The sequence below is a fragment of the Carettochelys insculpta genome, chromosome 12, assembly GCF_033958435.1.
Source record: "Carettochelys insculpta isolate YL-2023 chromosome 12, ASM3395843v1, whole genome shotgun sequence".
Lineage (NCBI taxonomy): Eukaryota > Metazoa > Chordata > Testudines > Carettochelyidae > Carettochelys > Carettochelys insculpta.
The window spans coordinates 9,619,071-9,642,641 of record NC_134148.1 but is presented as its reverse complement, the minus strand read 5'-3'; the positions used below and the strand labels follow the sequence as shown (position 1 = coordinate 9,642,641).

General features: G+C 47.0%; 1 protein-coding gene across 1 annotated transcript; it reads left to right on the top strand.

Annotated features, from left to right (window-relative positions):
* Positions 1 to 263: 263 nt before the first annotated feature.
* SH2D7 (SH2 domain containing 7) lies at positions 264 to 18,421 on the top strand. The gene is given in 7 exon segments (XM_075007189.1): positions 264 to 387; positions 390 to 609; positions 3,110 to 3,199; positions 5,398 to 5,563; positions 14,301 to 14,513; positions 16,521 to 17,516; positions 18,213 to 18,421. Coding segments are annotated over 7 exon segments (1,860 nt in total). The 3' UTR covers positions 18,264 to 18,421.
* Positions 18,422 to 23,571: the final 5,150 nt, after the last annotated feature.

The window sequence follows — 23,571 nt, the reverse complement described above, 5'->3', positions numbered from 1 at the left end:
GTAAGAGAAAAATGTTCTTGTCAGTCCTTCTGTGGTATATTTAGATTGGTGCTACTTCAATATAAATAATAATAATAAATAAATGATAAATAAATAATAATTTCTGCGCTCTCCTACATACCAAGAGCTCACTTTGAAATCAGTTTTGTTCCAGTATACAACGAAATATTGACTATTAAGATCAAATACCATATGGACCAGAAAGGAAGATTTTACTTTAAAGTCCTTGCACAAGAGAAAACCAGCAAGTAGTCTGTGCAACAATGACAGCATTGAACATACATAATTATCTGATTATTGAGCTGCAGGGCAAAGTGCACAATAAGCAAATGAGATCTCACATTCCCCATAATAAAGGCAGCAGTGAAGGTTTACACATAACATTGTTCTCTTTTTCTCCCTTCAAATGCTTTAGGTTCACCTTCAAGACAGCATGGAGAACAAACAGCAGCAATTTCCCTTAGGAAGGGAAACTAACCCAGCAACCGAAAACCAGTCCTTTGAGATGCTCAAAGAACTAGCATTGAAGTGGTTTATGGAAACACAGGCTCCTCTTATATTACAGAATGGTACTTTACCTGAATGGTTCCATGGATTCATTACAAGAAAGTAAGACAGCCTATACCATATAGTATAGCATAAAGTAGATTAAATAAATATTCTTGTTAAGTGTCTCTTTCTTCATGTCCTCTCCTGTTTCAGACCAGGTTTAAGCTTACTTTGCAAAAAAACAAAGCAAAACAAAACTCCTCCAACCTCTGCTTACTTTCAAGTTTGTGCTCCTCCAGGGAGAAGCGTTTGACACAGGCATGTCAAACTCAAAGCCTACTGAGTGCTGCTCAGACAAAAATTGATAGCTTTCAGGGCCAGCAAAGCAAATGTACTTGTAATGGAAAGTTGTAATTATGTATTACTATAGATTGTTATAGGTATATTTTACAATAGTTTTAGGTCTTGTTTGAATATAATACAATAATTTTACTTGAGAATTTAATACTTAATATGAATGTTATTATTTTGTTGTTTCAAAATTCGATTGGGACACGAGACCTGTGAGCCACATGTTTGACATGCTTGCATAACTCCAAGATCACTTTACTGAACACTAATAGTTACCATAGATCCCATCGTTTTGTATGTATAGCTGGGATTACATTATCCAGTGTGCATTACATTAGTTTTACCAGCAATGAATTTCAATGGCCGTATTCTTGCCACATCACTTAGTTTTGTGGTCAGTAGGCACATATGTTAACTGTGTATCTCCTTGTCAAAAGTTTGAGTATTGTGGTTGATTGTTGTTGAAGGTGCATGATACAACCAGCATCCTTAAAGCTGCATTAATGAATTTTTACCTCAACAAATTACTGAATATGGATTTAGGAACCTATCTTTAGGAACAGATTTAAAACAAAAAATTGGCTGATCTATGCAAATGCATCTGAGCAAGCATGGCAAAGTTGTAACTTTTGGTTAACCCAGGCTATGCCTTCTGGTCTCACTTACGTTTAGGAAAGCTGCCTAGGGGGCCAGTTTGTCAAGCCCAGAGATTGCCTTTGTTGTTGTGTTTTGTGCAGTAGCTAGCCCAAGGGGAACTTGGTCTAGGCCTGGGTTCCTGGATGCTCCGTAAGGAGAGATGAGCTAAGCCAGAGGACGTGTTAATCTCTGAGCCTCCTGCCATTGGGCCTTCCTCAGCTTGGCTGGGCTCTCCTAGGGAATTTCACAAAAAGCCCCTTGGTGCTGAGGCTGGCTCGCTGCAACCCAGCCCCGCTGGGGCAGCCAGAGCTCGGTGCATGCCAGAGGGGCAGAGGATTGCTCTGAGATCCACAGCGGGCTGTAGCAGGGGGGTTGTGCAGCTGGGTGGGGAAGTGGGGAGGAGCCCGGGACCAGGAGCAGCTGGGCCCTAGCCCCTCACTAGTCAGGGCAGGGAATGACAGAGTGGATAGGTGCAACCCCAGGCTCACACTGCCCAGGGTCGCCCCTCCGCCGACTCAGTGCTGTCAGGGGTGGCCAGAAAAGGGATGCCCAGACCCCAGCACCAGCAGACTCTGCAAGGTGCTTGGCTGGGAGGGATTCTCAGGAGCTCTGGAGAGGAGGTCTTGGCGCTCTGCAAGGGGGCCTCCATGCCATCCACTGGCCTGGGCTTGTGTAGGGCGTATGCAGAGCTTGGCTCAGGTGGGTCTGGGGGGTGGGGGAAGGTTTTTCCTCACGTGGTGGCAGAACTGAAGGAGAGGACTGGGGTGGGGTGGGAAGCATCGCTTCCAGAGGGTCAAGGGCTCCTCAGGAGCTCCCCCCAGAGCAGCCTCTTGCCACAGTGCCCATAGGATGTGGCCTCGCTCCTCTTGTGATGGCAGCGGTGGTGTTGGTGCTGTGCCTGGCCCCAGCTGCGCCAAGCCCCGCTCTCACCAAGCCCTCCCCACCCAGTTCATGCCTTGGGGGGCCGTGTGGGGTTGGGGGAGGTTCTGCCCAGTGTGTTCAGCAGCAGTGTCCAGTTGTCATGGCCACAACCTCTGGCTCCTTTGCAGGCGTGTTCCTTGTCTAGGTTCAACAAAGTAACTGGCTGCACTTAGATACTCTGCAACACGTGGTGCAGGCCTCAAAAAAGAAAAAAAATTAATTGGGTTGCATGTGGCCTGCAGGCCGCGTGTTTGACATGCTTAGTTTAACAGGATGGCATTAATGCAGAGAAAAGGCAGGTTTTAAAACATGTCACTGTGTTTCATCAGCTATAAGTTAGTGTTTGCAAGTATTCTGCGGACGTAAGAATGTCTGAATTGAAGTTTTGCATCTGTTTGTAATGGACTGTACATTCTCTAGTCATCCAGGATCAGTTTGAGAAATGCTTATGGATTGTGATGATCTATTATAATTTTCACAAATGCAATACATTATAATTCTTCTGACTGGAAACTTTCAAAATGAAAGTTTTTGTTTGGTGGCATGAGAAGTGTTTTTCCATCAGTCCATTGACTGGCTCAGGTGTCTTTACTGTGACAGTACAATGCATTTTGTTCTCCTAGAAGTCACTAAGCATTTCATGTGCTATTTTTGACAGAACTGGATGCTAAATTGAAATTAATTGTAATTCACTCTCTTTCTGAATCTTCAGGCAGAGTGAAGAGCTGCTTAAAAACAAAGATGTCGGCTGTTTTCTTATCAGATTAAGTGACAGAACAATTGGCTACGTTCTGTCATATAGGTAAGACTGCGCTTTGCAGGAAACAGAAAGCTGCTGCCATTTGGTTGGGAAATGTCACCTCTTGTAATTGCTCTTCTTTTTACATATGTTGATTTGTGTGCTCTTTACACTTTTGAGTCTGCTTCCTGACCCACGCTGGCAATTAGCTTGTGTCTTGAGGCCTGAAGGAATGCAGATCACTCTCCTATGCTTTCTCCCATAGTTAAATATCCCCCAAAATAATGATATCAGTAATCTACATGGTGGAATAAGGTGTCATATTTACAGCTATCAGGAAACCAAGTAGAATATTACCAAAGCCAATGGCAACAATTTTATCTTTTGGAATTTTTTATTCATTTGCCCAGTCTGGAGTTCTCACCCCCTTAAATGAGTAGAGCCTTCAAGACTGGCCCCATACGGTAAACCCTTGATTTAATGGACTAATGGGGTCGAAGGGATTTCCCTTAATGCTGAAAGTCCATTAAATCCAAATGGTTGTATTGTCTGACGATGCACTGACCTTCCCAGCCCATCACTCACTCCTGCCCTCTGCCCCCACTTCCCTTCACCTCTCCTGCCCCATTTATCTCCCGATAATCTCCGATTATCGGGAGAGGAGTTGCGTGCCAGGGCGTGGCTCCTTCCACCTCCTGCGGCTCTCGGCACACTCAGCACTGCAGCACCTCTTTCCCCAGCTACTCCAGCAGCTGCTCCAGCCCCCATGGCTCTGGTGAGTCACTGGAATTTATTTGCATGCAGGGGGCAGGGGGCTGGAGGACAGCGCCCGTCATTTCCAAAGTCTGTTAAATCAGGGTCCATTAAATCAAGGGTTTACTGTATAGGACTAAAAAAATAAGGTCTATGTCAAAATGATCATGCTACTGAAGGAAGGGACCAGGAAACTCAATTATCAGGGAGCATCTGCCATTCTGACCAGTATAGGATATGGGAACAGGCATATGCAAAACACCTCTGCTGACCTTTCACAATTGTTAGCTATTGGGTATGCAGCAGCAGCAGCTTGATGGTTTGTGGTCAAATGCAAAACCTGCTTTAAGCTTCAACCAACACGTCATGGGAGTTTCTCCTCTCCTTTCCTCATCACACTGCCACCCTGTCTCAGAACTCAGACACCTTCTCTTCCTCATTAGCCTCCCCGTGAAGTCACGCTGCTTTTCAGCAAAAAGGTTGGTCTTAAGCTTCATATTGCTGTTTACCAAAAGGTGTTGATACTTAGCTCAATAGCTGGTCACTGGTGATGGTCTACTAGGTTTGCTGCTGATGCAATGGATTTTCAGCCAAGTGCATAGGATCAGATGCAGAGGTGAGATGTTAGGGCACATCTGTGCCTCCGGGAAAGTGTGCACAATCTTTACTTCTGGTAAAGACATACAGAATCCATCATTCTGGGGGCAGCAGTCGACTCTGGTACTTCTTGCTATCACAAGGTGTAAGGGAGATCAATGGGAGAAACTCTCCTGTTGACCTCCCGTAGTGAAGACAGTCAGGTGAGGCAATTACAGATATGTCGATTCTAGCTACACAATTGCAGTAGCTAGAATTGCATTGCTGAAATCGACTTTCAGGTCTAGTGTAGACCTGCCCTGAGATGTTACCAGAAATGTGGCATTAGCTGATCCTCTGGAAAAAACAATTATATCTTTGCCATTTAAAAATCTCAATTTACACATTTTCATTAGAGATTTGTTGGTGCGGGATCACTAAATTCTTCAAAGATTCTGCCTGCACTGAGCATGTTTCATTTCATTTCAGGGTTTTGGTGTCTGCTCTGGACTTTCCTTATCCCTTAATGGCAGCCAATCCACATACAAGATAACTCTGTACTAATGTTACCGTCACAATCTTGCTGAGGGCCTAGCTTAAAGTCAATGTAATTTCACATGATGAAATTTCTATTTTTTCCAGGGCCCCCTAATGTAGGAAATTACATTTAAAAAGCACACTAAAAGCATATTAAGGTTGTAAGTCAAGCACTCAAAAGTCAGGAAATTCCAGAGTTAAGGCTGCCTGTGCAACAATAGGTCAAATCAGACCCTTCCATTCAATCCCTTCCTTTTGAGTGTTTTGGATAAAATGGAAGCTGGACTGGTTCCATATACTCTCAGACCTGAACCATGAGTGCAAAAACAGAGCAATTGCCTCAGCATGTATGTTGTGCTTGGTACTTAAGTCTAAACTGTGTATTTCAATTGCAGAGGAAAAGATCGATGTCGGCATTTCGTCATTAATCACTTTCGGAATGGACATTATGGAGTGTCAGGAGATACCTGTACCCACGAAGGCCTTGCAGAGCTGATAGGTTATTATAAGACTTCAGAAATCAAGCCTTTTGGAGAAAATCTTACAACAGCTTGTACTCAAGTATGTTCAGCTCTTCAGAATTCATTTAGTGCCTGATGAAATGAGATCTGACAAAGTAACTGTTGCTTTTGGCTGAGACTAAAGATCAGAGGATCAGGGGATTGGAAGTGACCTTTAGATGTCTTCTAGTCCAGTCCCTTGTGCTCAAGGCAGAACTAAATATTATCTAGACCATCCCTGAGGAGTGTTTGTACTGCTCTTAAAAACCTCCAATGACGGCGATGCTACACTGTTCCTATGCAAGTTATTCCAATGCTTAGCCACCCTGACACTAGGAAGTTTTTCCTAAATGTCCAACTTAAACTACTCTTGTGGCAATTAAAGCCCATTGCATCTTGTCCTACCCTCAGAAGTTACTGAGAACAGTTTTTCTCCCTCCTCCTTTGTAAGGACTTTTTGTGTATGTAGTACCCAGAGGCACTGAGACCTCATCTGGGGTGAGTAAAGTCTCTCCTCTACAGCCTCAGCTAAGAGCCACCTGGTCTTTAGCTCATGTGGTAGAGTGCAGTGCTTTAGACCCTATGCTCACAGGTTCTGTCCCTGGGGCTGGCTACCTGGGTCTGTTGGTATTGCATGTAGTTGAAAATAAATCCAATTTTTTCAATCTTTCCTCATAGGCTGGGCCACTGATGGGGGGAGGGTGCAGTGGTGGGGGTGGGGAGGAGAGGAAAGAGACACTTGCCCTAGGGTCCAGTGATTTAAAAAGGCCCAGGGCTCCAGGGCTCCAGGGCTCTGCTGCTGCTACCAATGCAACAGCAGCAGCTGGAGCCTCACACAGAATGATTCAGGCAGCGCTGAGGGTGGCCCTTGCCAAATGCATTGCAAAGGGTTCAGGGAAGTCTGTCACCAGCCGTGCTCACAAGTCATGTTTCTTGAAATGTGGCCCCCAAAACTGGATGTGCTGTTCTGGCTGGGGCCTAAACAGTATGGAATAGAGCAGAATTTTACTTCTTGTTTCTTGCTTACAACACTTCTGCTAACACATCCCAGATTTTTTTTATGTTGACTCACATTTAGCTTGTGATGGACTATGACTTCCAGATTCCCTTCTGCCGTACTCCTTCCGAGGCAATCATTTCCAATTATGTACACAAGCAACGGAATGTTCCTTCTTAACTGGAGGGGTTATCTTTTTTTGCACTTGTTCTTATTGAATTTCATGCTATTTACTTCAGAATATTTCTCCACTTTGTCCAGATCATGCTGAATTTTAATCTTATCCCCCACAGCATTTGCAAACCTTCCCAGTTTGGTATTGTCCTCATAAGTGTACTCTCTATGCCACTGTCTAAATCATTTATGGAAAATATTGAACAGAAGTGGACCCAGAACTGATCCCCGTGGGACCGCACTTGAAATACCCTTCCAGATTGACAGTGAACCACTGATAATGTTGCTCTCAGAACGGTTTTCAAGAGTTTTAAAAAAACAAGAAAGAAGATAACGAATATGACACATTGACCATGTCTACACTAGCCCCAAACCTCGAAATGGCCATGCAGATGGCCCTTTCGAAGTTTACTAACGAAGCACTGAAATGCATATTCAGCACTTCATTAGCATGCAGGCGGCCGGAGGCGCTTTGAAATTGACGTGGCTCGCGGCCACACGGCTCGTCCCGACGGGGCTCCTTTTCGAAAGGACCCGCCTACTTCCAAGTCCCCTTATTCCCATCTGCTCATGGGAATAAGGGGACTTCGAAGTAGCTGGGGTCCTTTCAAAAAGGAGCCCCGTTGGGACGAGCCACGCGGCCACAAGCCACGTCAATTTCGAAGCGCCTCTGGCCGCCCGCATGCTAATGAAGTGCTGAATATGCATTTCAGTGCTTCATTAGTAAACTTCGAAATGGCCATTTGTGTGGCCACTTCGAAGTTTGGGGCTAGTGTAGACACGGCCATTGTGACAAAACTGCTGTGTTACCCAAGGAAGCTTAAGCCAGGAGAAATTGTTAGAATTTGGACTAACAGCAGGGGAAACAGGTCTGATGTCAGACACCTGCTTTCCCCAGAATTGTGCCAGATTAAGTCTGAAGACACTTGCTGAAACAAAAACACAAACACCTGTTGCTGCTGTCAGTGATCCTCTGACCAAATTACTTATACAGAAGAATGTGTGCGAACTCACCCATCAAGCTATCTGTAGACTTGTCTGGAGCCATACTGGTGTGCAAAGAAATGGTGCAACACTGAAGGTATGTCTACACTAGGAAATTACATTGAATTTGTTAAGGTCGATTTTGCACTACCCAATTTTGTAAAGGCAAGGGTGCATGTGCACACTGTCACATGAGGCCAATGCAGTGTGTCCCATTAGCATGGACAGCTTCAATGTCATCAGCAATGCACTGTGGGTACCTGTCTCACAGTTCCTGTTGCCCCCTTGCATTGTGGGTTAAGCTTACAGTGTCTGTTGGCACAAAAAAGTGCTTCAGATGGTTCTGCGTATGTGCCATCAGCCTCCCATAGTGCACTTCTCTCCTTTCCCTCCCCTTGGAAAGCAACAGCATAAAGTGTTTTCACACACTTTTTTTATATCCTGGCAGATGCCATTTCAGGGCTAGCATGGAGCCTCTCCAGCTTCAAACTGTTGTGGCAAGTATCATGAGCACGTCATGCACTGTGCTGTGGTATATACAGAGCCAAAGCAGCTGTGAGACTAGTGAAGACTCTGAGAAGGACACAGACACACACAAATGTAAAACAGCGGAAAGGAGGACTGGGGAGATGCTGGCTGCACTTTGCTTTGAACACAGTGGAGTGCCAGTTCTGGTGATGTGACACAAACTCAGACTGGTGGGACCGTATTGTTCTGCACATATGCAACAATCAGCAGCCGTTACAAAACTTTCACATGCATAAAGTTTCATGGAACTTTGTGACTTGCTTTCCCTCACCTTGAAACAATGCAATGCCAAATTGAGAGCGGCTGTGATAGTTCAGAAGCAAGCCCTGTGGAAGCTTGTAATGCCAGATAGCTACTGGTCAGTGGGCAATCAATTTGGAATTTGCAAATCTACAGGGAGCTGCTGTCATCCAGGTAGCCAAGGTGATCAATACCCTTTTACTATGAAAGACAGTCACTCTGGGAAAGATGCAGGGTATAGTGAATGTTTTTGCTGTGACGGAAGGATGATCGCTGTGGTGGGGAGATAGATGGAATGCACATACTTATCTTGGCCCCAGACCACCTTGCTACAGAGTACATAAACCACAAGGGGTACTTCTCCATGGTGTTGAATAGTGGATCACAAGGGTCATTTCACCAGTATCAATGTGGGATAGTCAGGAAAGGTGTGTGATGTGTGCATGTTTAGGAACTCTAGTCTGTTCAGAAAGCTACAGAATGGAACTTTCCTCCCAGATCAGAAAATCACCATCAGAGACATGGAGGTGCCAACAGTGATCCTGGGAGATCCACCTTCCCCCTTGCTCTGTGGGCTCACTGTGAAGACATACACAGACAGCCTGGACCACTGCAAGGAGCAGTTCAACTACAGGCTAAGGAAGTGCAAAATGGTAGTAGAATGTGCTTTTGGCCATTTAAAAACCAGGTTCAGGAGCCCCCTGACTTGTTTAGACCCCATTGGAAGCAACAGTCTCCTCATGGTGGCAATCTGCTGTATGCTTCATAATGTATGTGAGAGCAAGGGGGAGGCTGGAGGGCCAAGATAGATCACCTGGTCACTAATTATGAGCAGCTAGACACCATGGCAGTAAGGAGAATACAGTGAGGGGCACTGCTTCTTTGAAAGCAAGCCTTTGAAAAACAGCTTTATGAATGACCAGATAGCAACATGACAGTTGCATCTGTGCCTTCAAGGAGGAACCTCCGATATGAAGTGTGCTGGCATGTAAATCCTGTAAGGCCACTCTCTTGCAGCACAAGAGTAAAGACACTGCTTTTGCAAGCTTAATCGTTTTTATTCAAGGGACAGTAAAGGAGTTCATGGCTGGGTCTTCAGGGGTGAATAAGCAAAGGATGAGGAGTCTTTAACAAAGTGGTGTAATGTCAGCCTTCTTCTCTGAAAAGAGTACCTGGGCGTGGAACGCAAGACTGCCCTTGATTCCTCCCTTCCCCACATTCCGGGGTGCTGATGGGGGAAAGGTGAGGAACATGGCAAGGAGGGCATGTGGTTCCTCATGGGCTGCCTGGGTGCACCACAGGAGCTCTGTTTGCTGCTTCATCAGCTGCAACATCTCCTCCTGGGTCTGAGCTTCACACTTTCCGATCCTCCTGATCTTCCTTCCTGTTTTCCCAATCTGCCCTGCTCTTCGCCAGCATGGTTCTCCTCCGTTCATTTACCTGTGTCCTGTCCAGGCGGGCAGCTTGCATTTGATCTAGGAACATATCTTCTCATGTTCATTTTCTCCTTCAGATCTGTGCCAGTCTAACAGCTGCAGGGTGGGGAGAAGGATGGCAGCCAGTTAGCCAACTGTTGACCACACTGCACCAAAATATAAATGAAGGCCAGGCCTTAGGGGGAAGTTTTACACCTTATAAAGCAATGCCATAAAAGAGCTCCTGTGGAATGCAATAGGGATGTGTTCTGTCCAAGGACAAATTTTGGCTTTGAAGTGTCATTTGAGCAGCAGGTACAACACAGAGATCTTAAGGTACCTACTTGATGCAGTTTGCTTCTGATCATGGCAAGGCACAGACTGGGGCATGCTCTCAAGCCTGTGAATCCAAAATCAGTTTCTGCAGCTGTGCTTCCCCTCCCTGCTTTGCTGAGGCATTGAGCCTCTCCCTTCCCCCAGGGGCCTAAAGAAAGGGAGGCTAGGCGTGGGGCAGGCATGGTAGTATGGCTTGTGCTATCGGGGTTGTGTGGCTCTCATGGTTGTCTCCTGCTTCTGCTCCCTGCTCTGCTGGAATAGTGAAAGTTTCCCTTTCCCATTAGCACAAGGATGTGGGAGGGAGACAGGACAAGGCAGTGCAGCTTGTCCTTTCCTCCTTGTGGCTCTGTGTGTTGCTCTTGTAGTTGTCACATACTCCCTCTGCCCCTTTGGCTGGGATAAGTAACGTTTCCCTTTCCCCAGGAGCCCATGGAAGGGTGGGGAAGCACGATGGTCCTGACATGGCAGAACAGCCGGTACTAGCATAATAGCTTAATGCTCCTTCCCCTGCTTCCTCCAGGTTGCAAAGAGTGATATCAGCCTGCTTAGGATAACAAACATTGATAACGAATGGATGCTGGCTGAATGTGGGCAGAAGGCTGGTCAGTATACTGCAGTGCTCTGTGGTACAATGACACCAGATTACTGTGGTTTGGAGAAGAAAGGTATCCTATTGTGGAGGTCAGAGTAAGACAAGCCTCTCCAACAGCCTTATGAGGAGGATTAAAGAGTACGTGTCTGAGAACATTATAGAGATGTGCAGGGAGGATTGGTGTGCCATCCCCAGACACATTAACAAATTGTTCCAGGGTCCCTGGGCTGTAGATAGAGCATCTGCCACGTATCACCCAAATGCCTTAACCTACTTATAGCATGATTAAAATGAGAATTCACCAGTGGTACCCTCCCTGCCATGAGAGCTCATCTGCGAAACATCCTGGGAGGAGGGGATGAGATCCAAAGTTAAAAAAGTTCCTGGCTGTTGACAAGATCAGCTACTACATTTGTCTGCTGACCATGGTTGTCCTCCTCTTTCTCACCCACCATGTGTTCCCTGTGCTGTCAGAGGCTGCCTAAGGAATCTCTTGGGAGGTATCAAAGGACTGGTTGGGGACAGTGGCTGCCCCCTCAACCCCCTGCAAATACAATGGAGCTTCTCACAGAAGTGGCATATCTGCAGCAATGACCTAGAACGTCCTTTACTTCCTTTGTCTTCTAGTACTTCGGTCTTCTGAGCACCTTTATATTCATGTGGCACTCCTGGGTGTTCCTGATATATCCTTTGTCTACCAGCCTCTGTGAGATCTTGGCATAGATGTCTGCATTTCTTGAGCTGCTTTGTAGCTTTGCCACATGGCTTCATTCCCTGACAGTAGTAATGTCATAGATCTCCTGCACACTCCATGCTGGAGCTCATCTGTGACTATGGGCTTTCATGGCTAGATGTGCTGCTGAGGTGTGCTACCTTGTGCACTCACCACGCCAGCCAAACAGGAAATGAAACGCAAACTTTTCTAGGCTATTTCCTGCACATGTGGAAAGCAGCAGAGCTGAAGGTAGTGGCCACATTGGTCACATTGAGGTACTGTGGGACACCTGCTGGAGGCCAAGACCGTCTAATTTCACAACACTCTGTCTGTACCATGCTAAAGTCAACCATGCAAGGTTGATTTTGGCATTACTCCTCATGAAAACCAGGAGAACAAAAGCTGATCTTAGGAACCCTTCAAGTCAGTAGAGTGGACCCTGTAGTATGGACTGATTGCTTAGAAAATTGACTTAGTCACCTAAATGCAACCCAATCTCTTCCACTTCCATTCAACTTAGAACAGGGATCTGCAACCAAAATAGCAAGAAGAGCCATTTTTTCAATTTCAGTTACAAAATCAAGACTTCAGGAGCTGCAATGCACATGAATATAAGACAATCCTTCATGAAGAACGTCAAACCATACTTTTTGTAAGCCCTATTTTCAGAGCAATGCACACACAATGTTTGTACCAGTTAGAAAGTTCGTTACTTGCACTCCCCCATCCCCAGGTTTAACCCCTCTCAGCCCCAAATTGCCGCGCACCCCCATCCTCAACCTTAATGCTTCTCACACACAGTGGCAGACTAGTTAAATTCCAGAGATTCACTGAATGTTGCCAGTTCTTTGAGGAATAGTTTGATGGAGAAAGAACAGCAGTCTATTGATTTGTTTATTAATGAGGGGAAGGATATATGAAGTAGCTGTTATTATGTAAGCACATGGGTGTGACTACAAAGTTCAGGGGAGGGTCATCTATACTGGAAAATAGGGTGAGGGCTGATGAGGCAGCTGTAGGCTGCATGTGTTGATTGCTGTTGCGTTCGAGTTCTGTAATCTTTGACAACAGAATGTTAAAATACAAGCTTTATGTGCTTTAGTGCAGAGAACACCATGCCATCTCAGCCTGTAGCTACACGGGCACAAATCTTTGAAACAGCCATGCTAATGGCCATTTTGAAGATTACTAATGAGGTGCTGAATTGACTATTCAGCACCTCATTAGCATTAGGACGTTTCCGGCAGCGGTGCTTTGCAAGCGCCGCTTTCGAACGCCTGCGGCTTGGCGCAGCTACACAGGGCTTCCTTTCGAAAGGACCCCTCACCTTTCCAGATCCCCTTATCCCGATCACCTGAACGCAATAAGGGGATTTGGAAAGGTGCAGGGTCCTTTCAAAAAGGACCCCTGTGTAGCCGCGCTGAGCCGCGGGCGCTGGAAAGTGGCGCTTGCAAAGCACCGCTGCTGGAAGCGTCCTAATGCTAATGAGGTGCTGAATATTCAATTCAGCGCTTCATTAGTAATCTTCGAAATGGCCATTAGCATGGCTATTTCAAAGATTTGTGCCTGTGGAGACACAGCCTCAGTGACCAGCAACCCATCAGGAAACATAACCCAGTCAAATTGAAGTGAAAATGGCAAAATTTTATGAAAAGCCCGTGTGACTTTTTTGCTTCTCTTTTCATCAGTGGAAACAGTTATTGCTGTCAAAGGCTCCTGCCCATCTAAATCCACAGTTAGCTATCAGACCTGGAGAATGGATATGGTTTAGTCCCAGTTCTTTCATTTTCCCTGTGTAAATCATAACTAGCTCCACTGAATTCAAGGGAGTTGCTAAAGATTTGCACTATCATACCTGATAGCAGAATTTGACCTTTTTTGGCTGAATTTTCAGATCGCATCATATCTTATTTCCACAGCATGGAACAGAAAGACAAAAAATCCTCCAGGTGCAAAGAGGTGCCTCTGAGTGTCAGTCTACACTAGATGTGCTACATCAGTGCAGCTGAACTGAGGTAGCTACGCTGCTGCAACATGTTTGGCGCAGATGCTCTGTTCCAACAGGAGAATTCCCTCCTGTCAGCCTAACTCTACCTCCAACAGTCTAACTCTGCCTCCAGGAGAGGCAATAGCTATGTTGGTGAGAGAATCTCTCCCACCCACATATGACTGTCCACACCAGCGCTTAGTGTGTTCACACCTCTGAGGAACGTATGTTGCACTAACATAAGTGGTAGTATGTACAATTCCTGAGTCTTTGATTTTTGAAGTGCCTCATCTCAACTTCTGACAGAGATATGATATGAAACTAGACGAACCATGGGTCTGTTCTTGTACAGCAGTTCTGATGTTCCAAACACTCCTTGTGGAGTATTATATAAAGCTATCGTAATAAGGCCCTTTTGCAGAATTAATAGTACTTGGTAACTGAACTTATTTATATCTTTATTAAAAATGGAAGAGTTTATGCTACTAATCTTTCAGGAAAGGCATGAGAATTATATTCATCTTCATAGTAGTTACTTATAATGGCTATGTCTACACTGAGAGTTTTGTCAACAAAAACTCGCAAAGCATCTACACACGAAATGTGTTTTGTCAACAGAAACTGTCAACAAAAAAGCAATGTGGATGCTCTGGTGGCCCTTTTGTTGACAGAGTGAATCAAAAGATTGATCCACTTTTATGTGTAGATGCGATCCTGTCAACAGAAGTTTTGCTGGAACATCTCTTCCGAGAGTAACTTCTGTAGACAGATTCTTCTAGTGTAGATGTAGCCATATATTTTAGTCACTAACAACAATTTTTTTTCCATAGACAATTGAGAAAAGTGTGTATGATGAGATCTCTTTGGACTACCAAACCTCTTCAAAGCAAAGTAACAGTGAGGAAGTCAATCCCTTGCTGATAAGGCAAGGATCTGGCAGCTCACAAAACACTGTGCCACCAAAGGAAGCCACCTCTCCATCTCCAAAGTCAAAGAGAGAGTACAAACACCTACCAGAAGACAGAAAGAACTTTGATGGCCAGGTAGGTAATATGGAGAATGCAAAAATAATGGCCAGCTACTGGGGACTTGTATGAAGCTGAGGTAGCAAGTATTTTGCATTAATTAGTGTTGCTATGGTGACCTTCTGTGTTGAGAACCATGTTCCAGGAGCTACAATTCTATATGGTGATGTTTCAGGACAGGAAATAGAGATTCAATAACACTATAACAACACCCTTGGAGTTATTTTCTGTCAACATAAGAACAGCCTGCTGGGTCAGACCAAAGTTCCATCTAGCTCATTATCCTGTTTTCTGTCAGTGGCCAATGCCAGGTGTTTCAGAGGGAATGACCAGAACAGGGACATTATAAAGTGATCCATCCTCTCTCACCCATTCACAACTTCTTTCAAAGGTGACTGTGGTAGTCAGAAGTCACCGGTGTGGGGTCCTGACAGGTGTCTTGCTCTGTCCAGTGATGAAGATCATTCATCTACATGTGCATACTACCTCTGCAGACCACATTAGCCCTGCATAGATGGCTAATGTAGTAGACTCCAAGAGAACCCCCCAAAGCCCACAGAATCAGATAATGAGAATCAGCCAGGTTTATTGCAAAGGAAACACAGTAATAGCACCCAGCACACTCTATGAGGATACCAAGAATGTGTGCCTGTGGTAATGGATACAGCTCAGTCCATGCCAAGGAATGCGACATTGACCCTAGGCTGAACAAAGACAACTCTCTTGGGTTACATTTTTATTCACAGGTACTCATCACTCCTGACTTACTATGTTGCTACCCTCTACTTTACCTAGTTACCACCCATTACCTTGTACATGGTGGTTTGATCAAAACATTACTAACATTACTGTCATCCGGATCCCATCCTCCACATGAGTCACTATGGTTCTTGTATCTATAGGGAGCATTTTGGTATTGGGATGTGCTGGTATTAACTTGAACGTGTTCAGCCATCATACTGTCAGTTTAGACCTTGCTATGAGCGTGGGTTGCTATGTTCCTGTTATCTGTGGGGTGTGTGTTGGTAATGAGATGTTTCTTAATGAGGTATCTGTTACCTTCCCTCTGGAATGCGTTTCAAGCCTGTGCTTAGTGCCTCTTAGGAATGAGGGTTTCTGTAACATCAGCCTTGTTCTTGCCAACTGCTGTGAGCAGAGATCTGCCTCTTGTTCACAACTTCAGCTTTATATTAGCAATGTCTTGATTATTGTGGTCTAGGCCTCAGGTCTCTCACCGGGTCTGTGGTATATGGGCTTATGTATCAGTCCTTGGGCACTCAAAATAATGCTTTAAGGGAGATTTAACAGGTGCACAGACATTGTCCTGGCTTCTCATAGGGACGAATTTCATCCTGTAAACACATGTCCTGTTTTTACCAGTAGTGTCACAGGAAACTAATATGCTGAAGGATCTAGTTGAAATTATGGACAAGTTACACATTAATTTGCAATGTGACTTGGCATCAAAAAAGCCAAAATAGTTTTGGCTGCAAAAGTAGAGGCATCAGGTCACAGACCAAGGAGATGATGGTCTCTTCTACTGTGCGACTCTGGTGACCCTCATCTAGAGTACAGCATTTGGTTCTTTGATTCTCCATAGTGCACAATTCTATTGTCTGTGCTTAAGGTGCACACCTGACACCCCAGTAACCACCCCCACCACACAAAAAGGGGATAGTGAACAGCTGCTGCATTTCAAGGGTGTGGAACTGACTTTTAAAGACAGGCCCAAATCTTGCTGCTTGATATTTTCAGAGAAAAACTGGAGAAAATGTAACCACACATCTTCCATGAAAATTAATGATCCAAGTCCTTTATATTGCTTTGGAAGCCAAATTCCCTATTGGACTCAATAAGAGTTCTGGGTGAGGACTCGGATCTCAGTAAGTGTATGGGATGTGTAACGTTTAAGGATTCTTTGATTTCTGTGAAGTTGCCTGGGAGTAACCCCAGTCTGAATCTATCTCATTGCCTTTGTGTATGCATTGAAAATTATGTTCCTCTTTTTCCTTCCCATTATATCAGGATCCTAACATAGCCCCACCATTGCCGGATCGGAGCAGCTTGCTTATGCAGGAGACATTGAAGCCTGACTTAGATGATCAAGGAAATGTTGTATATGCAAAGCTGAACAAACACCATCTGAACCACAGATGCTTTAGTCTGGAGACCCAGTCTGCCATTGACAAAATCCTCATTGAGAAATCAGCTTGTTCATCACAAGGAGGCACCCAGCAAACACCAGAAGAACCAGACTATTCACGCTATTCCTACAGCAAAAGAGTCAGTTCGGTGTATGCTTTGGCTGAGCAAGCCGAACATTTTTATGAAAAAAAAATTGATCATATAAAGCCATTGGCTCCAGAAATAGTTTATTCTGAAGTTATGTTTGAGCAAGGCAAAAGCCGTTCCTCATTTCTTTGGGGTCCAAGTGTCAATTCCCTGTCCCTTTGCCCATCAACTTCTGCAGACACAAAGAAGTTGACATTAAATACTCCTGTTCCAACACACCCTCAGTCATCTCCTAAGATACCCATTAGAGCTGGGACCTCTGTGGAGTTCCCAGGTGCAGAACAGGTATTTGCAACCTATACAACCTCCTTCCAAAGCAATGAAGGATTTAGAAAAACAGACACGAGCCTTTACGATTCACTGACACATAGCACATACAGTCAGATTGAGAAGGTGAAAGCTTGTAAGCTTTTTGTTTCTGGCTCTGATAGTGAGAGCAATACTTATGAACAGATTCCTGCCATGCTGCCAAAGTCATCTACTCATGGCCAAGCTCCTGACAGACTTTCCAAGTCTTCCCTAACACAATCCAGTAATCCTTGTGATGTGGTGTCTTCAATGAACATAAGATTCTCCAGAACAGAGAACTGCACTGCAAATACATATGAAAAAATTTCTGAGAATTTCCAGAAAGGCTCATCATCAAAGCTAATTTCTGCTACTGATAATACATATGAGCAAATTCCCCTTGACCTTGTGAAGGGAGCGAAAGCAAAACCAAACCAGAAGGTACGGTACAATTAGATTTTATTTTTAAACTCTATTAACAACCTTTCACAATAATTCATAGGGATAAGATCCTCTTTTCTGCAGACAAAGTTCCAAAGTCTTAAACCATTGGGCACTTAGGACGTGGTTTGGATTGTTTAAGGATACTATTCAAGACAGAAAGTACACAAACTTTTAAACAGCTTTAGCTTGTGATTTGATACCAAAAGCAGGGGAAAAAAAAAGCAAGGTATCAGAATGACAAAAAAATTCCTGCAACTATTGCTTGCCTTATAGGCATTCTGCCTATGCTAGAGCAAGTTAAAAGAGCAGCAATCACCAGAACTTTTTGGCAGGGACATGCATTAGGTTGTGGGACAGTCTCTTGAGGGAGATGGACTTTGATTCGGATATGCAAAACTACAGTGGTGAATGCATTAATAATTATTGTATAAAACATGGGTGGAACTGGATAGACTAGATGGGCCTTGTCTTTCTCATCTCTAACATAAGTTTATGCTTATATACACAAAAGTACATCAAAAAGTTGTCAACATCTGTAGGTGGTTTGCTCCAATTACTGAATCTGTGTATTTGCTAGTTTTCAGGCATTAATGATTGTACATATACAGAATATTCAACTGTGATATCAGTGACCCAGGAACTATTTCTTTCCATCTATCTAGAATACATGTTTTTTCCTTTTTATGTTGGCAGATGGACAGGAGAAGACATTTTTTTTTTGCTGACAAGAAGAATAAATCATGAAGGAATTGTTTGAAATTTGTTCCATATAACTTAAGCTGCCGAATTCATGGATCTTTTGATGCAGCTGACAAAGTGGGTCTTTGCCCATGAAAACGTTTGCTCCAATATATCTTTTAGTCTATAAGATGCCTCAGGACTTCTTGTTGTTATGGCCTAGGCTAAAGATCATAAGAAAACATGCAGGGAGGAATTCATCCCTTGCATAATTTCACAGATGGCCATGTGTTTAATCAGGGACATGCTTAGCCTGTCCTGTTCATAAAAGCCAAAATAAATGCTGGAAAATGAATAATTCCTATTGTTTCTCAGATAGTCAAGAGCCCCCAGTTCATAGAAATATGCACAACTTCAATTGCTTTTCATCTGAGCCATGTGAATATAGGGCCTAGAAAGACATGCTGGAAGTTGGCCACCCCTTGGCAGTTCTCCCCCAACCATGTGGGGAGGCCATTGTCTGCAATCCCTCCATCACAGATAGTTTTACATTGGAATAGGAGACAAATGCATACTGTGTGGCTCAGCTGAAAGGGTGTATCCATCCTGGCCTTGTGTGACCTAGGTTGGGTAAAACAACAAAGACAGCAATGTTTTTGTATGTTTCTCAAGAACCAATTTAGAGCTGTTCAGCCACGAAGCCATCCTGTACCTGCAGGGCAACAACAATGTTATGGAACATGTAAATATGTGAACAACATTACAGACCCTGTTGTAAAAAAGAGCTACTGGCGTAAGTGAATCTGTGTTCCCCAACTGTCTATAGTAACCTGAAACTCTTATTTTTAACCTATACGCTCTTCGAAAGCAAGGATTTTCGGTGCTTTTGTTCTTTGTACAGTCTAAAACAATAGGGTCCTGGTATATGACTTGGGCACCACAAGTCACAGAATTAATAAGAGTACATACAGCTTTTCAGATACAACTCTTATGTCACAGGTAATTGACTAACGCCAGTAAATTATTTCAGTGTTGTGTTTTTCTCTTTTAAAATTATCCTTGGCTTCATTCTAATCCTACATGAGTTTCAGATTGGTTAAACTCCACTGAGTCAGGTTATTCCTGATTTGCATTGGTGTACATGGAAGCAGGATAAAGCCCTTTGAATTGAAATTAATACAGTTATTTAGTTTGAAATTGCTGCACTAAGTGTTGAAGACTGAGCAATGCTTTCATACTTCTTGTCTAGGACTTAGAATTAAATGTCTCTGATATGTCTAACTAAAAATAAATTATGCTGGTTTTGGTGGTGTCACATAATCAAGCTGTGTCTACACGAGCCGGCTACTTCGAAGTAGCCGTGCCAAGTTTGAAATAGCGCCCGCCACGTCTACACATGGCGAGCGCTATTTCGAAGTTGAAATCGATGTAAGCCGGTGAGACGTCATAGTCGCTGTCCCCAACAGGAGATGGGAATAGCACCCTACTTCAACATCGAACTAGGGCACATGTAGACGATCCGCATCCCGCAACATCGAAATAGCGGGGTCTGCCATGGCGGCCATCAGCTGAGGAGTTGAGAGATGCTCTCTCCAGCCCCGAGCTCTATGGTCGCCGCGTGCAGCAGCCTCTTAAAGCTCCCCACCCCTGAGTTCCTGTGCAGGAAGCTGAGAGCGCATGCAGGCAGCAGCACTGCCACGTGCTCAGCCTGCATGCCCGCAGCAGCCGCAGCCCAACAGCCAGCGGTGATGGCAGCCAGCCAGCCCTCCAAGCGCCCCCAGGGCACCCCCCCCAGGGGGAACCAGGACTCCCAGGCTGGCAGCCAGCCGGGGAAGAGGCAGCGGAGCCCCTCCTGGACGGAGGCTGAGATCCGGGACCTGCAGGGGCTCTGGGACGAGGAGGAGGTGCTCCAGGTAATGGGGAGCAAGAGGCAGAACACGGGTGCGTTCGCTCGGCTGGCTGAGGGCCTGGCTGCCCAGAGTCACCCTGCCCGCACTCCTGACCACGTCCGGAGTAAGGTTAAGGAGCTGCTGCAGGGTTACGCCCAGGCCCGGGATGCGGCCAGCCGATCTGGGGCTGCCCCTGCCCTTTGCCCCTTTTACAGGGAGCTCAGGGCCATCCTGGGCCCCCGGTACACCTCCTCCCCCCGGCCACTCTTGACACCTTGGCTGACGAGCCCCAGTAGGCCCCTGGAGACAGAGTCCACCCTGGAGGCAAGCCCTGCACCCCAGGGGCCCCCCCAGGAGCCCATCCTTGGGATGCCGGAGGAGGAGGAGGGGGACTCCTCCAGCGACGGGGGGCTCCGCATCGCCCTTCCATCCTGCAGCTCCAGCAGGGTGTCCGCCCAATGGGTGTCCCCCGACCGTGGGAGCGGACTGTCAGGTATGTACCCCCCCGGTGCACACCCCCCGGGGTTAAGGGGCGGGGACAAGAGACATGACCAGGGCCCTCCACATGCCCAGATGACTGTGGCCCCAAGGACAGCAGTGGCATGTCCCTCAGAAGAGTGCATCAGCCCCTGCCCCCCAGCAGGACAGCGCCATGCCCCACCCCTGGGGATGTGGGGTGCGGAACCTAGGGTCCCCCATAGGGGGGGCACCCATCATCATCATCAGCATCTCCCAGGGACAGGGATGGGAAACCAGCAGCAGAGGGGTGGGGGGACAAGGGCCACGGGTCAGGGCCCACACTAACGACTGTCTCCACTCTTCTTCCCCCCTCTGTTCCTCAGCTGCACCATCGGAGGGCCCAGAGAGTGCCGGCGAGGTGTCCGTGGTCCCAGAGAACCCACCAGGGCCATCCCAGCAGGCCAGCCCCTCCCAGCAGGCCAGCCCCTCCCCCCTTTTATTCTGTGTTAATAATAAGAGGTTGCACTGTTTTCTTTGAAACAACATTTCCATTTATTTCAAAGAAAAGTGTGGGGGGGGGAGCTCTCGGGTGCTCTGTGGTGTGGGCGTGGGGGCAGGGAGTGTTGTGGAGGATGGGGGCGTGCAGTGGGTGGCTTGCCCGCAGCTGGCCCTGTCAGTGTTCACCCCGCAGCCTGGTCAAAATGGGCCCACAGGGCCTCCCGGACCCAGATCCCCTCAGGGTCGACGTGGCGACTGGGGGGCAGCGGGTGGCTGGACGTCAGCCCTGCCAGCCTCCACAGCCCAGCCCAGCCCTGGAAGAAGGCCTCTCCCTTGCTCTCCACCAGGTTGTGGAGTGCGCTGGACGCGCCCACAACCTGGGGGATGTTGGTGAGGCCTGCATCCAGGCGGGTGAGGAGACACCTCCAGCGCCCTTTGAGGCGGCTGAAAGTGCACTCGACCACCTGGCGTGCATGGTTCAAGCACGTGTTGAACCGCTTCTGGCTGGCTGTGACATAGCCCGTGTAAGGGTCGGAGCCAGGGCCAGAGGGGGTATGCCGCGTCTGCGATGAAGCAGAGGGGCATGGTGGTGTCCCCCACAGGGATCTCCCACAGGGGGATGTAGGTCCCTGCCTCCAGCCGGTGGCACAGGCCCGAATTCCTGAACACCCGGGCGTCGTGAGTGCTGCCAGGTCAGCCAACATAAATGTCCAGGAAGTGGCTCCGGCTGTCCACCAAAGCCTGGAGGACCACGGAATGGTATCTCTTCCTATTGAGGAAGCGTCCTCCGCTGTGCTCCGGGGCACGGATGGGGATATGGTTCCCATCCAGAGCCCCAAAGCAATTTGGCAAGCCCAGGCTGACAAATCCCGCGATGGCGGCATCCAGGTCCCCAAGCCGCACGAGCCTGTGGAGGAGCAGGGCATTGATTGCACGGACGACCTGCGGGGGAAGGACATGAGAGAGCACCGGTGAGGGGTGTGTAGGGTGTGTCTGGCCTTCCACCCCCGGGCTCCCCCTCCGAGGGCTCCCCCTCCCCACCGGGTCCTCTTACCTCCATGAGGACAGCCCCGACAGTGGCCTTGCCCACGCCGAACTGCGGCCCTACGGATTGGTAGCTGTCTGGAGTGGCCAGCTTCCAGACAGCGATGCCGACCCGTTTCTCCACGCTGAGGGCACGTCACATAGAGGTGTCCTGGTGCCATAAGGCAGGGGTGAGCCACTGGCAGAGCTCCAGGAATGTCTGCCGGCTCATCCGGAAATTCTGGAGCCAGTGGTCGTTGTCCCACTCGCCGAGCACCAGCCGCTCCCACCAGTCGGTGCTCGTGGGGTAGCTCCACAGCCGGCAGCGTGTGTGTGTGTGGGGGGGGGGAGGCTGGGAGGGCAGCAAGGTCTGGGGCTGCTTCCTCATCCCCTGGGGGCAGCTCCTCTTCCACAAATAAAAGATGGTCAGCTGCCTCCTGCATGGCACTAAGCAGGGCAAGCACTGCTCCTGCAGGGTCGGGTGTGTGGACCTCTGGCTGCTGCTGCTGCTGCTGCTGCTGCTGCTGCTGGGGGTCCATGCTGCTTCCACGGGGTGTGCGTGCTTGTGGCTCTGCAGACCGCATGCTGTGCAGGCTGCATATGTCTGGGAGGGGCCCTTTAAGGGAGCGGCTTGCTGTTGCCCCGGAAGTGCTAGTCCGCCCTGTGACCCTGTCTGCAGCTGTTCCTGGCACCCTTATTTCAATGTGGGCCACTTTGTGTGTAGACGCTCCCCTGCAGCGCCTACTTCGATGCAGTGCTGCCCTACGTCGACGTTGAATGTCGACGGCACCAGCCCTGGAGGACATGTAGACGCTATTCATCGAAATAGCTTCAAAGAGTCTAATAAGACACTCCTTTGGTGGAGTATGGAGCTCCAAGCTTTTAACTTTAACACACAATATACCTCAGGAGTTTCTAACAAAGTAGCTGATACAGTCTCCCATGAGGGGTTTCCAGACTCAGCTACTTAAGACTCTTCCTGATATCAGGCATTGTATTCCACAAATGCAGACGTGTTTTGTTGGTTCTTCACGTACACTTTAGTAGTGTTTAAGTGTGCACGTATCTTGTTAACTATGTTTCTCCTAGACTTCCTGAAGGGACTTACATCAGTACTGTAATTTGGAGGGCATGTCTTGAATGAATGCCTGTACAGTAAACCCTTGACATATGCAGCTTCAAATTGCATGTTATTTGCTTTAATAAGAGTTAAGCACAATTTGAAGCTGCTCTGTGGCTGTCAGCCTGCCTAGCTGCCAGGCTCAGAGCCCCTTCTCCCTGTCTTCCCCCAGTGGTGCCATTGTCAGGCTGACAGCCAGGTGGCTGGGGGAAAGCAGAAAGAAGCAGCCCTTAAGTGGCGGGGAGCTGGGAGCCGGGAGCCAAGTGGCAGGACCGTAACCCCCACGTAATTTGAGGTTTTACTGTAAATGGTTAAACCCAGAGAGAATGGGTTCTCTGTGGGCAAGGAGCCAGGTGAGCCAATGGGAGAAGCGGTGGATCATTTG